Source organism: Trichosurus vulpecula, chromosome 4 (assembly GCF_011100635.1).
Source record: "Trichosurus vulpecula isolate mTriVul1 chromosome 4, mTriVul1.pri, whole genome shotgun sequence".
NCBI lineage: Eukaryota > Metazoa > Chordata > Mammalia > Diprotodontia > Phalangeridae > Trichosurus > Trichosurus vulpecula.
This window is the reverse complement of record NC_050576.1, coordinates 238,317,223-238,331,024: the sequence shown is the minus strand read 5'-3', so window position 1 is coordinate 238,331,024 and position 13,802 is coordinate 238,317,223. Positions and strand designations below refer to the sequence as shown.

Sequence of the window (13,802 nt, the reverse complement as noted above, 5' to 3'; positions counted from 1 at the left end):
TGTACTCTGCCTCTAGGCTCTCCCTGCCCCCAATTGCTATGTATTTATTTCGAATGTATTTCATATTTATTTATATGTGTATGTACTGTTTCCTCACAGTAGAATATGCTTCTTTAGGGCAAACAATGTTCCTGCATCTAAGTTTTCTCATTTGTAAAATGGAGACAACAAAATTGATATCATTCATCTCAAGGTTATTGTGAAGATCGATATCAATAGATCCCACTGCAAAATTGCATCATGGCCAAGTACCTTGCCCAAAACAACAGCGTGAAGAAAGTAGTACATATGTTATCATTCCCATTTCACTGATGAAACTGAAGTTTGAAGATGTCAAGTCCCTTGCTTGTCTTCACATGACCAAAAAGTTTGGAGCTTTGATCTCAGGTCTTTTGGCTCCAAGTCCAAGATAAAATTCACTGTGTCCATCCAATCTCTCTCAAGTGGTATAGCATATTGTATTTATAATGATGAAGCAATAGATAAATGCCAGTGGTGGTAATGACTGATGGCAATAATTCAAAGAATAAATTCTGTCCTTTCTTCTTATCTTTTCCATTCTAATCCTCATTCCTAGTAACAACTTGGAAGCTGCTTCTACAATAGCGTCCCTTCAGTTTTGTCTGGATATCTTTTATAATTTTATTACTTTCCCTAATAAAGAAACTCCAAAGCACAAATCTTTACCTTATGACTATAAAAAATTATAACAGTTTCTTATGGAAAAAAAATGTGGAACAATGTGCCATAAATAAAGAGTATTGGACTTGGAATGAGAAAAAAAAATGGGATTCAAATCATCTTGTAACTTCAGTTTCTTCCTCTATAAAATGGGCATAATATCTGGAGTGCCTAACTCACCAATGTCTTGTGAGGATCAGAGTTGATATGTAAAATATTTTTCCAAACTTTAAAACATTAAATATTAACTTCTATTGTCATCTTCTTCCTCCTCTGCAATGTCATTGTTTTTATAGACATATACCACTATACTACCGTTGAAGTCATATAGTACCTGAAAGATTATAAAACTTTTCAAATACATTTATCTTATTTGGGGGTCACAGAAAGAATCTACATTATTCATAGTCCTCTTATAACCTGTATTGATGCCTCAGTTGGCTTTGAATGAATAACAGAGTTTTCTGCATTTGGGAAGGCAGGTAGCTGACAAGTATATTGTAAGTCCTTACTATATATCAGGCACTGTGCTAAATACGGATAATACAAAGGCGAAAACAGGACTTGATCTCAAGGAAGTCACAGGCTAATGGGGAGCATGCAAGCAGCTATGCACAAATAGGATCTATCCACAGGCTGAATGGGAAGTAATCTCAGAGGGAAGACAGTATTCAAAAGGACCAAGTGAGGCTTCTTGTAGAAGCTGAGATTTTGGCTAAGATTTGAAGGAAGCTGAGAAAGCAATGATGCAGAGGGCAGGATATAGATAATTCTAAGCATAGAGGAGAGTTAATAAAATGCTTGCTATTGGAAAATGAAATGTCTTAGCAAGGAATAGCAAAGAGGCCAGTGTTACTATATTACACAGTCTGAGGAGGGTAATAAGATATAAGAATACTGAAAAGGTAGGAAGGGACTAGGTTATGAGGAGATTTAAGATACAAACATGATTTTATATTTAATCCTGGAGGTACTACTGGAGTGCCAGAGGGGTGAAGAGTGATATGGTCAGATGAGTACTTTAGGAGGATCTCTTTGGCATCAGAGTGGAGGAAAGACCGGGGTCAAGAAAGATTGCTTGGCTAGCGTCCTACTCAATTCTATTATAGTAATCCAGATGTGAGGTGAGGAGGTCCTATCTGATGGTGGTGGCAGTGTCAAAAGAGAGAAGAGGGCATATACAAAAGATGTCTCAAAGGTATAAATGATAGGTGTTTGCTAATAATGGGGATGTAGGGGTAAAAAGGAATGATGTTAAAGATGCAAGCTGGGGTGACTGAGAGGATGGTGTTACCCTCAACAATAATAGCAAAATTAGTAGAAGAAGATGAGGTTTTGGACAAAAATAGTGAGCATAGCTTTGGACTTGTGCAATAGGACATCAACTTGGAGATGTCCAATAGGCAATGGAAAATGTGAGATTGGAAGTCAGGAAGCAAGTTGGGGTTGAATAAAAAGGTTTATGAATCATCTCTATGGGGCCTATGAAATCACCAAGTGAACTAAAATAGAGGAAGAAGAGAAGAGAGACCAGAAAAGAACCTTCAGAAATACCCACAGTTAGCAGTGATGGCCTGGAGGAGACAGAAGAAGGGCAGACAGGAGAAGTATGAAAGAGCACAGTCACAAAAATCTAGAAGATAGCTGGAAAAGAGGGTGATCAACATTGACAGAGTTACAGAGAGTTCAAGAAAGATAAGGACTGAAAAAAAGAGTCTATTAGATTTGGTAATTTAAAAAAAAATCATTGCCAACTTTGGAGGAAAAATAATGAATTAATGCACTAATGAGGATTTCACTTCATCTTTGGATAGTTATTAGGCACTTTTCATTTTAAACTATCTATGCAATGTGCATTGTGTACTCCTTCATTTTGTGTTTGTGTATGTATGTGAATATGTACATGTAAATTATCTATGATCTATCAAATATGGTGTTCCTTTCAGCTACAATTTCTATGAATTCTCTTAATTCATTTTAAACATATGTATAATGACTGGATATATGTCTGCTATTTCAAGGTTCTTTGACGATCAGGAAACCTGGTACATTTTCAAGCAGTTTCTTTGGGGCTCAGGCTTTTTGGTCAGCCCAGTTATGGAGCCGGTAGGTACAGAAACATCGCTCTTTATCTGATGTCTATTTAAAACTGAATTTTGTTTGATGTTCATCTGTTTTTAATCTTTAGGGTTCCAGAAATGTAATAGCATATATGCCTGATGCCCGCTGGTTCGATTACCACACGGTAAGAGATTAAGAATGTGCTTTCTCTTTCAAAATCCACCTTAGAAAGCATCTAGTACAAACAAGCTTAAAACATCCATGGCACACAGGCCTAACTGTGCCAACATTCTGGGAACTAACTCACATAGAGAGAAATAAGTTAGTATGGTAATGGTGGTTGTGCTTTGATTTTTTTCCTTTTTAATCTAACCATTGCCTTGGTTTTGTAAAGAAACATTGAAACCATAGTGGACTACATTATGTCGGATATATTGAACAGAGACAAATAATCATCTTAAGAGGGAAGAAAATCACCTTATAATGCCAGAGACAATATCTATGGCTACAAAACCCCCACTAATTTTTTTTTTCTGTGTGTGAAATCCACAAATCTAAGTAGGGCTAAATCATAAGATAAATCCATTAATTATGTACAAAATACTGTGCTAGGTCCTGAAAGATAGTGAGAGGAGTACTTTACAAAACTCAAAGTGCTATATTAATTCAACTTACTGTTCTTATTATTCAACTATATATTGCCTTAGTTTTCAAGTTGTTTAGACAATATTAAATTACTTTCTTCCCCTGTTTAAAACTGAAGTATTTATTTTAAATTATTAAATATTGTTTGAAGATGTGTTTATTTTAAATTTAAATTAATTTTTATGTAAAAATACTTTGTTCATGTGTAACAGGTTCCTGTGAATATTCTCTGTGGTTCTTGCTCTTCTTCCTAATATTTCACCTCAATCTCTCCTTTTTAGGGGCATGATATTGGTATTCGGAAACAATATACAAACCTTGATGCTCCCCTCGATAAAATCAACCTCCATATCCGGGGTGGTCTTATTCTTCCTTGTCAGGAGCCTGCCCAGAATACCTTTTATAGGTAAGAAAAGTGAAATTTGAGATCTGTGATGGCCAATGATTGGATGTCTCATATTAGAGCAGGAATTTCTCTAGTTCTAAAATATATTTGAGATTCTTCCTGTACTCTAACTATAACAGAACACACACCGAGGTTCTTGCTCATGAACAACACTTGTGAACCTTCTAGATTTATGAAGGGCCACCATAGGGCTCCCCATCTACAAGAGTACAGGCTCTCCTCTTTGCCTTCCTACCATCATTGTCTCTTGTGCTCTCCAAAGTATTCATTCCTAGCCATTGTTGCTGTTCATCATCTGCCTACCACCTCCCTGGGTCATTTCTTTGTGATTGATTGCTACCCCGTTGCTACCATCTACTGCCAAATGATGTAGGCCACAACTGCCACTATCAAAGACAAGATTTTCTTGATGTCACTACTTTGTAAAGTCCAAAACCATCACCTGTCTCATTACATTCTGTCTCCATTTGACAATGAGTTCTTTTCTCCAAGACCAAGAACTCCTGGAAGTTTCCATTAGACTTCTGGTCCAAGAATGGGAGGGGATTAGAGTCCCTACTTTTCTTTCTTGAAATTACAAGTTTGAAATGGAAACATCTCCCCCTAAAAATGATAGTTAAAGTGTTAGTAGGGTTTTCATAACATTTTTAGGTAAGTACTATAAGTTCTAGAACTCAGCTGCATTCCTGGTTGAAAGGACTCGTGGTATTCTAATTATAAGATGATTTTTATGGGAAAATGGGTTTCAAGTTCTGGATAATCAACTAAGAAATGAACTTTTAGAGCGTGATCTGTTCATACGTTGTTGCTTGCTTCTGTAATCACCTAGTTAATAAGAATTTATTAAACACTTATTATGTGACAGGAATTTTCTAGGCTCTGGAGATACTAAGGAAAACAAAAACATGGGTCCTGCCCTCAAGGAGGACACTTTGTAATCGAAGAAACAGCAACATATGAACAATTATGTGATACATATAAATGCACACACATATATCACCACACACACACACACACACACACACATACACACACAGAGGCATGCAAAAGGTGGGATTTAGGAATTTGAATGGAGTCTTTACAAAAAGCAAAGAAACTAAGAGGTCACCCTTTTAAGTAAGGAATAAACACTTTCAAGGCATGAAGGACAACATTTGTAAAGACATAGAGCTGGGAAATGGAGTGTTGTGTTTGATGAACACAGAGTAAGCCAGTTCACAATAGCTAGATAAGAGAGTGTACAGAGATGAGAAAAATATAAAAAAAATTGGAAAGGAAGGAAGAGGTCTGGCTGTGAAGGGCTTTAAAAGTCAAATAAAGAATGTTATATTTGATCTTGGAGATAATAGGGAGCCACTGGAATTTATTCCAGAATGGGAGGAGGTGACATGGTCAGACCCACAAAGGAAAATCACTTTGGCAACTGAATGGAGGAAGGGTTGGTTTGGGGAGAAACCCGAGGCAGGGAGATCTGTTGGCTATTGCTATAATCCAAGTGAACAGTGAAGAGGGACTTTGCCAAGGTGTCAGCTGTGTGACAAGAGAGAAGAGCATAATATGGGGGAAAGTACGTAGTTTCCTTGGGTCCATGTCCTACTTTACCACTCTGTTGTATCTTGACTCAGTGTCCCATTAACAGAAATTTTCTCTATCTCCTAAGTACTATATTTACCCTTTTTTGCTGAAAATTAAACAACTAGCTTTATGTATAGATGTTTTATCATAGTATTAGTTGTGAGTAAGGCATATATGGAAATAAAATTTAGTCATGTTTTGGTAATGGAATATATCCTTTTGAGGACATGAAGGTGACCCTGGAGTCTTAAAGGCTATGCCAACATACTGCAAGCCCTGGTAGGCATTGCCATGCTGGAAGGCTTTGGGCATGTTCCCAGTAACAGTAAACCTCCTAAGGACCAGAGAAATTAACTATGGATAGCTTCACCAGAGTAGGCTAGATATGTGGTGACAAAATGTTGTGACTTGTGAAACAAAGAACAATACAAATAGCACTCAGTCTTCTGTGACAAGCTCCTACTTTTTCAGAGATAATGGTTTTGAAATGGAAAAAGGAGTAAAGAGTTTTAAGAATCACCTGCTTTTAGACAGTCTATAAAAATGTCTGTTATGGAAAGACATGGACCAGAATTGTGTAGACCTAGATAAGTTGAAATAGCATGAGGGAAATGTCCACATCAGTGAGATCAAAGACACAATAGGAAATTGACAAATGCTCCTAGATTAGGAGTTCTTAACTTGGGGTCTATAAACTGGAATATACATATGCATATACATATACATATACATATACATATACGTATACGTATACGTATACGTATACACATACACACATACACATATATACACAAGATACATATGTATAGCATGATATTATATATAACATGCACATATACATATGTACACACATATAAATATATATCTACATAGGCATGTATATAAACATGTATATGTATACATACATGTGTATATGTGTGTTTATGTGTGTGTTTATGTGTGCATATTCTTGGATCTCCAACTGCCTTTCAGACATCTTGAATTAGATGTCCAATAGACAGCTTAAATTTAATATGTCTAAAACAGAATCTATCATCTTTCTCCCTAAATGCTACCTTCCCTATTATTGTAGAAGATAGCATCATTCTCCCAGTCTCTCAGGCTTGTAACCTAGGTGTCATCCTGGACTTCTTAGTATCTCTCTTCTCTCCCCCTTCCCCCATATCCAATATATTGCCAAGGTCTGTTGATTTCACATTTGTAATATGTCTTGAATACATCCCCCTCAGGCCTCAAAAACTACCATCACTCTAGTGTAGGCCATCACCACCTCATGCTTCAGATATTGCAATAGCTTGTTGATGGAGCTGCCTGCCTCAAGTCTCTACCCATTCTAATCCATCCTTAATTTGACCACTGAAGTGATTGTCCTAAATAGCAGGTCTAATCATGTCACTCTTTACCCCAGTGAAAAAGCTGCGGTGACTCCCTATTGCCTCTAGGATCAAATAAAAAATATTCTTTTTGGTGTTCAAAGTCCTTCACAACCCAGGCCCTTCTTACTTATCCAGTCTTCTTATACCTTATTCCCCAATATACACACTGATCTAATGACATGCGACTCCTGGCTGTTCCACGAACAAGACACTCCCTCTCTCAGCTCTGGACATTTTGGCCATCTCCCTTACCTGGAATCCCCTCCCTCACCGGTTCAGGTATTGACCTCCCTAGCTTCCTTTAAGTCTCGACTCAAATCTCACCTTCTACAAAAAGCCTTCACCAACCCCTTTTAATTCTGGTATCTTGCTTTTTATGTCTTTGTTTGAACGTTTCCTCTTCTACTAGATTCTAAGCTCTTTGAGGGCAGGGACTGTCTTTTGCATCTTTTCCTATCCCCAGTGCCTAGCACATAGTAGGTGCTCAACAAAGGTTTATTGATTGATCAATTGAAATACAACTTTATATTTCATATATATATATATATTTCTATGTCAATATGATTGTTTTCCTTTGCAACTATGTATGTTTCCTATGTTTTGCAATTAAAAATATTCTGAGAATGATCCATGGGTTTCAACAGTTTTCCAAAGGATTCTATAATCCCCCCCCCCAAAAGGTTAAGAAACTCTAATCAAGATAGAGAAAGCATTGGGTACTGGATGACATGTTGGGCTGGGCATCAAGAAGACCTTGGTTCCCATCCTTTTTCTAATCCTTACTAGCTGAATGATTTTAAGTAAGTCATTCTTTTATGCCAAAAATTATTCCTAGGCCTTCTCTACTACATCATAGGTGTGCTTCCATCCATGAGAGAGTTTATCATCTCATATTTACAAAAATCACAAATCCTTTTAGTATGTTTCTGGGCTGATAAAAATTAAGACACATTTAAGAGTTTTCAAGATAATATTTGTCTATCATTAATCCCTATCCTCACAGAGTTGTTGTGAGGATAAAATGAAATAAGCAATGTAAAGCATTTGCAAAACTTAAAACATATCAATGTTCTTTATTATTGTCATCATCTTTAATATCTTCAACATGAGCATTTTGATATTCACCTCTGACACTTTTTCTCCCTAATAATTATTTTTGGTTATTGAAAAATGCAGGACTTTGTACCTTCTGCACTCATTTAACATCAAGGCCAAAATTAATAATATGATTTAGAGGACAAGGGGAGTGTGAAAGGAGGTTAATTGGGCAAAAGATGAGAATAAAGATATAATGAAGCCACCATTCAGTTTTCCATCGATCTATACCGTATTGTTTTTATTTGTTTGCATTTGTATATAAGAGTCATTCCTCAAATTGAATTCAGGATTTACTAACCAGTGTCCTTATTTCTTTTCTTTTTTTTCTTTTCTTTTTTTTTTTTTGCTTTTTTGCAGGGCAATTGGGGTTAAGTGACTTGCCCAAGGTCACACAGCTAGTACATGTGTCAAGTGTCTGAGGCTGGATTTGAACTCAGGTCCTCCTGACTCCAGGGCCAGTTCTCTACTCACTGTGCCACCTAGCTGCCCTGAGTGTCCTTATTTCTAAAAAAAAGTGATGGTTCATTAGACATGGGATGCAGTGGGAGATGAATTAAATATTCCTTCTTTATATATTTTGTATAGTGGGATTTTTGTTTTTAACTTTCTGGGAAATACCTACAATTGATCATTCTAAAAATGCTTTTCTTATAGTCGAAAGAATTTCATGGGACTCATTGTTGCTGTAGATGATAACAACAAGGCACAAGGCTCGTTGTTCTGGGATGATGGAGAGAGAATTGGTGAGTCTGACTTTAGTATGGATAGTAGCACACCAATCTCTCCAATATTGCCAGAATGCTGGTTATTCCCCTCCTCCCCTTCCCTTATTCCTTTGCCTTTTAGGTAAGGTAGAAGCTCAGTATAGCTACATCTCAGGTAGCAGGCTATTAGGGGAGCTTCATCATGAAACAACTGTGCTACCTGGTACCACAATGGGGCCATACACAAGGCTACCTTCCTTGACTGACCTTGTGTGCTTGTGTGTGCTAGAGTGAGGGAGTGTCACAAGGAAGCCATGATCACTAAAGGTCATGTTGTAGACAGCATAGTCCAGAGCAACTGATGCACACATAGGGATTGAGCTTTGTGAGACATGCAATACTTCCAAGAGAAAAAGTGAGACTCTCACCCTCATCCTGATACATACACACACACACACACACACACACCCCATATATCTATTTCTATAGTGTGTGTGTAAATATACATATATACACACACATGCATATATACACATATACACACACATATACACATACATGTATGTATATATGTATTCAAACATGTATGTGTATATGTGTATATGTGCACATATATAGATATAGACATATGATTTGTGGTTTTGTGTGTTGTCCAGATAAAGCTTATTATTTCATTCAAGCAGTGATAGCCCAATGTAATAATCTCCATTATTCTACTTCTCCTGCATATGCAAGAAAAAATGTAAATAACTCCAAAGAGAATAACAGCTAATGTTTACATAGCACTGGAAATTTTGTAAGATGTTTGATGGAGTGTTTTTGCATTCTTTGAGCATTACAACAACCTCATGGTGGCAGGTACTCCAGGTCTCTTATCCACATTTTGCAGATGAGGAAACTGAGTCTAAGGGCTGCTAAGTGTTTGTCTTAATCGTATAGTTAGTATTAGAGCTGAGATTCACAGGGTTTTTTCCTTAATTCCCAAGACCAACAGTTTATCCTCTATGCTTTGCTGAAGAAGTGTATCCATGTGGATCTATTTGAAGTAATTCATAAGGAGGGGGCAGCAAAGTATTTTATCATTCTTTAATGTTTTTCTTTAAAAATGTTTTGTCTCTGCTTTTTTTAATAGATGCTTATGAAAACGGCCTATACCTGTCAGTACAGTTTCAATTAGATCAGGTAAGGATCACTCTAAAACTCTCTTTAAATACTGTTTTCTTGACTTTGGGGAAAAATTTCTATTTTCACACAATTTGGCACTGGGTGAGATACTTCTTTTTCAAGTTACTAAATAACCTTATCATCAACTCCAAGGGTGAGAGAACCTTTTCTATTTAACCCATCCTGGTGGCTTATAACTCCAGTGTTATATATACTCTAGTCTATGTAGCTGTTCTTTACATCATGGGTGATCAGCCCATGGTAAAATTATTATGACTTAAATAACATCTTTCTTCTCCAATTTTTCAGAGTACTCTGACAAGTACTGCCATACATAGTGGGTATTCAAACCCCGATGAGCTGAGGCTTGGCTATATCAAAGTGTGGGGAAAAGACAAGACTTCAGTTAGAAGTGTTCAACTCGTATACAATGGCCAGAGACAAGACCTCGACTTTGACGATGATCCAGACAATGGGGTAAGATCTGAATGAAGATTCCTATTACATAAAAATTTCTTTAAACCTATTGTTTTTGTCTTTCTTAAAATTAGAGAAGTAAATTTTGATGAAAAATTGAATTGCTCTTTTTCCCCCTCTTCTTTCCTTGTTTCTCTCCTCTTCCCTTTCATTGCATTCCACTTTCCTCTTCTTTTCTTCTTTCTTTCTTTTTTCCAAAACAACAGTTTATTGCTGGGAATGGCCTTTGAGTAGGAAGACATATAGTACTAGCATTGCTTTAAGTGATCAATCCTCTTTAAACAGATTTTCCTCAGACTAAAGTGAACTAGTTAACTTTTCTTTAAGTATTTGAAGGTTTTCATATGGAAGAAGGGTTAGATTTGTTCTAGAACTAGGAGGAAAAGATACAAGTGGCAGAGGGGGACATTTAGATCATATGAAAAGGAAAAACTTTTTATAAAGCTATCTTAAAAGTATCATTGGCTGCAAAGGGGAGTACTGGCCAGCATCAAGATTTGTGGTTCTGGAACAATGGAGAAAACATTAATAATCAGAATGTGTTACCTGATAGAAAGTTGGTATCTCATATATTATCATTCATTGCAAATCACTCTACTTTTCCTCACTTCTCACTCCTCTGGAAATTTTCTTAACAAAGACAAAATCATGTCCTTAGAGCTGGAGAGGACCATTCATATCATTGAGTCTACCCCCCTTATCTTAAGGACATTCTGTTTGTCTTACTAACTACCTTTGTATACTTAGGCAAGTCTCTTCTTCTCTGGCCTTTTCTTTCCTCATCTATAACAAGAAGGGATTGGATCAGACAATTATTAATGCCTCTTCCAGTTCCTAACAACTGGAACCTAACAGCTTTTTCATAAAAAGGGGGCATTTATATATGTTAATGATATTATTGCTCATCGTGACAATCTAGGAATGTAAAGCTCTGAATGAATATTAAAATTGTATATTTTCTTTAACCTCCCCAGATATTAGAAATTAGTCTTTATGGCAAAGATGTCATCTTGGAGAACGACATAGAAATTTCTTGGACTACATGAGAACCAAGTGCCAACTTCAATTTTCAAAGGAAAGGACCAATCTACTACAGTTTCAATTAACGTTTCCAATTTTTCATCTTATAAACTTGTTTTTTCCTATGTAATATAATTAAATATTTTAAATATATTTAAAGGAAATTAATTCCTGTGAGTCTGTCAGTTTTTTATTACTATTCTAATTGAAACAGAGACCTAGAAGCCCATGTTGTGTTATAGAGTTATGAGGATTTCAGGGATACCATGAGATTATATTTCCCCTTGAAGAGTCTCTGAGATGACTGTCAATTAATAACTAAACATGTCAATTGAAATTAATCAAGTGGAAGTTAAAAGAATGATATTTAGCTATTCTTGTCTATACCTGAGTCCTGTTCTCATCTACTATACCATGGTGCTTCTTATGTCTGAATATAGTTAGTGTTTATAGCCCTTGAAAGTGTGCAAAGCATTTACAAATATTGCTTATTTTACTTTCACAACAACCCTGAGAGGTAAGTGCTAGTATTGTCTCCATTTTACATATGAGGCAATTGAGGCTGAGAGAGGTTTCATCATTTGCCCAGAGTCATACAGACAGCAGGTATCTGAGTCAAGATTCAGAGTCAATGATTGCACACTCCCACACATGCTCATGTTCCGTTATACCACCTATCAGACATGGATGTCCAGTAATTGTCAATAGGAGAAAGAAGAGGTCAGAGCTGGGTCCCTGTCTATAGCAAAACCCAAGAGAAACACACAAATCTTAGAGATGGGTCAATGTTGTACATCAATTTTAAAAAAGTGAAAGAGTGGTTATTCTCCCTAGTGGACCCAGAAAAAATGATGTCTCTCTTCTTTCTTAGAATTATTTTGAACTAAGTATTTTGTCTATACTTACATATACACAAATTGTTTTGTCTTAAAGAAGGTAAGCTCTGTAAGGAAAAGGAATATATTATTTTCATCTTTGCTGCTCTAGAGCTTACCACAGTGCCTGGCACATTGCAAGTCCAGTTGTTTGTTGATCAATGGACTGATAGGGAACTCCTAAGGAAATGAACACAAAGAAGGGATCATACAAACCTGTCAGACTACTAGGATCTTATTGGTTGCCTCATTGAATTTGGGATTTTTTCAAAATCTGACTCACTGTCACACCCCATATCCTTCTGCAGCTTTGGTGTGATATTGACTGGGTGAATACTAGCCCTGGCCTTCCTTACCCTTTAAATAACTCAGGTTAATTACCACCTCAAGAGAAGTGGGCACTGTAAGGTGGAGCTTCTGTGTCTCCATTTATTTCCCTTACTAGTATATACTGTGACAGGTTCTCAGTGCTTAATGTCAATGCTTGCTATTAATAAAAGGATTTTCTTTGGTTTTGCACTAAAAGGTCCTAGGGTGCCCTACTGAAGAAAGCACATCATCTCAAAAGGGTGAATTCTCTTTGAGTACACAGTTATCCTCATTATTAAATGAAGAATAAAGGAGGGAGGTGAATAAGATACCTTTTAAGGTCCGTAGGTCTATAGTGAGATATTTATTATGTGACAGTTCACAGATGGGAGAAATAATGTTCAGGAAAAAAGGAGAATTAGGGTATCAGTCCCTGGGAATACAGACAGGGCATCTCTGAAAGCTTACTTTGATCTGTAGCCCTGAAGAAGGTAGGTAGAATGAATAACACTGCTTGTCTCAACAGAGGATCATGGGAGCAAGTAAGATGAAGAAGGAGGGGGAGAGAAAGGGGAAAGAGGAAGGAAGGAAGGAAGGGAGAAAGAGAGAAAGAAAGAAAGAAAGAGCAAGAAGGAAAGAAAGAAAGAGAGAGAAAGAAAGGAAGGAAGAAAAAGGGAAATAAAGGAAAGAAAGAAGGAAGAAAGAAAAATGTGACCTGATGGATAAGTGTTGGCGTTGGAATTAGAAGAGACCAAATTTTTAATTCAGTCTTCAAAATATTAGCCTTGGGAATATGGCAAGTCACTTTATGTCTGTGGATCTTAGTTGCCACATCTTAAAAATGGTGAAAGTAATATTTGTACACCCTATGTTATAAGGTTGTTCTGAGGAAAGATCTTTATAAATCTTTAACTATCTATGAGTATGAGTTGTTCCTATGTATGTAGTGTAACATCTGGGGCACCTTCACTCTATTAAGCTATTCATTCCCTTGCATTTGTGTGACCTCCTGAAAAGTTATTCTATTTACTTATTAGTATAGATATTTTCCTCTATTCTCACCTTCCCCCACTCCACACATAGAATGTGAATTCCTTGAATGAGATTCACCTAGCCCTGTGACTGGAACATAGCATTCCCATAATAAATGCTTGTGGAATTAAATTGAATTGTAGACCCGCATCCACTCAGAACCCTAAACTCCTGAGACCACACCAATATGTTTATGTGTCATTCATAAGACACAAACCAAAGGTATCAAAAGAATAATATAGTTAGATAATCAGCAACAGAATGTTCTCTCCCACCCATATTTTTGGTCACACTCTTTCACAAGCATACATTATGCTCCTCTCATTTACAGCCATGTAAAATTCAGTAAGACAGTATTAGTGGTAGAAAGGACCTTAAG

The 13,802-nt window shown here is 36.7% G+C and overlaps 1 protein-coding gene across 1 annotated transcript in view; it reads left to right on the top strand.

The window, feature by feature from the left end:
• SI (sucrase-isomaltase) overlaps positions 1-11,233 on the top strand; it is a 114,655-nt gene extending 103,422 nt beyond the window's left edge. Inside the window, exons 41-47 of the mRNA XM_036756320.1 lie at positions 2,703-2,787; positions 2,870-2,926; positions 3,669-3,793; positions 8,497-8,585; positions 9,679-9,728; positions 10,020-10,187; positions 11,162-11,233. Of these exons, the coding sequence (XP_036612215.1) occupies positions 2,703-2,787; positions 2,870-2,926; positions 3,669-3,793; positions 8,497-8,585; positions 9,679-9,728; positions 10,020-10,187; positions 11,162-11,233 (646 nt within the window). The remainder of the gene's footprint in view (positions 1-2,702; positions 2,788-2,869; positions 2,927-3,668; positions 3,794-8,496; positions 8,586-9,678; positions 9,729-10,019; positions 10,188-11,161) is intronic.
• The last annotated feature ends 2,569 nt before the right edge of the window (positions 11,234-13,802 follow it).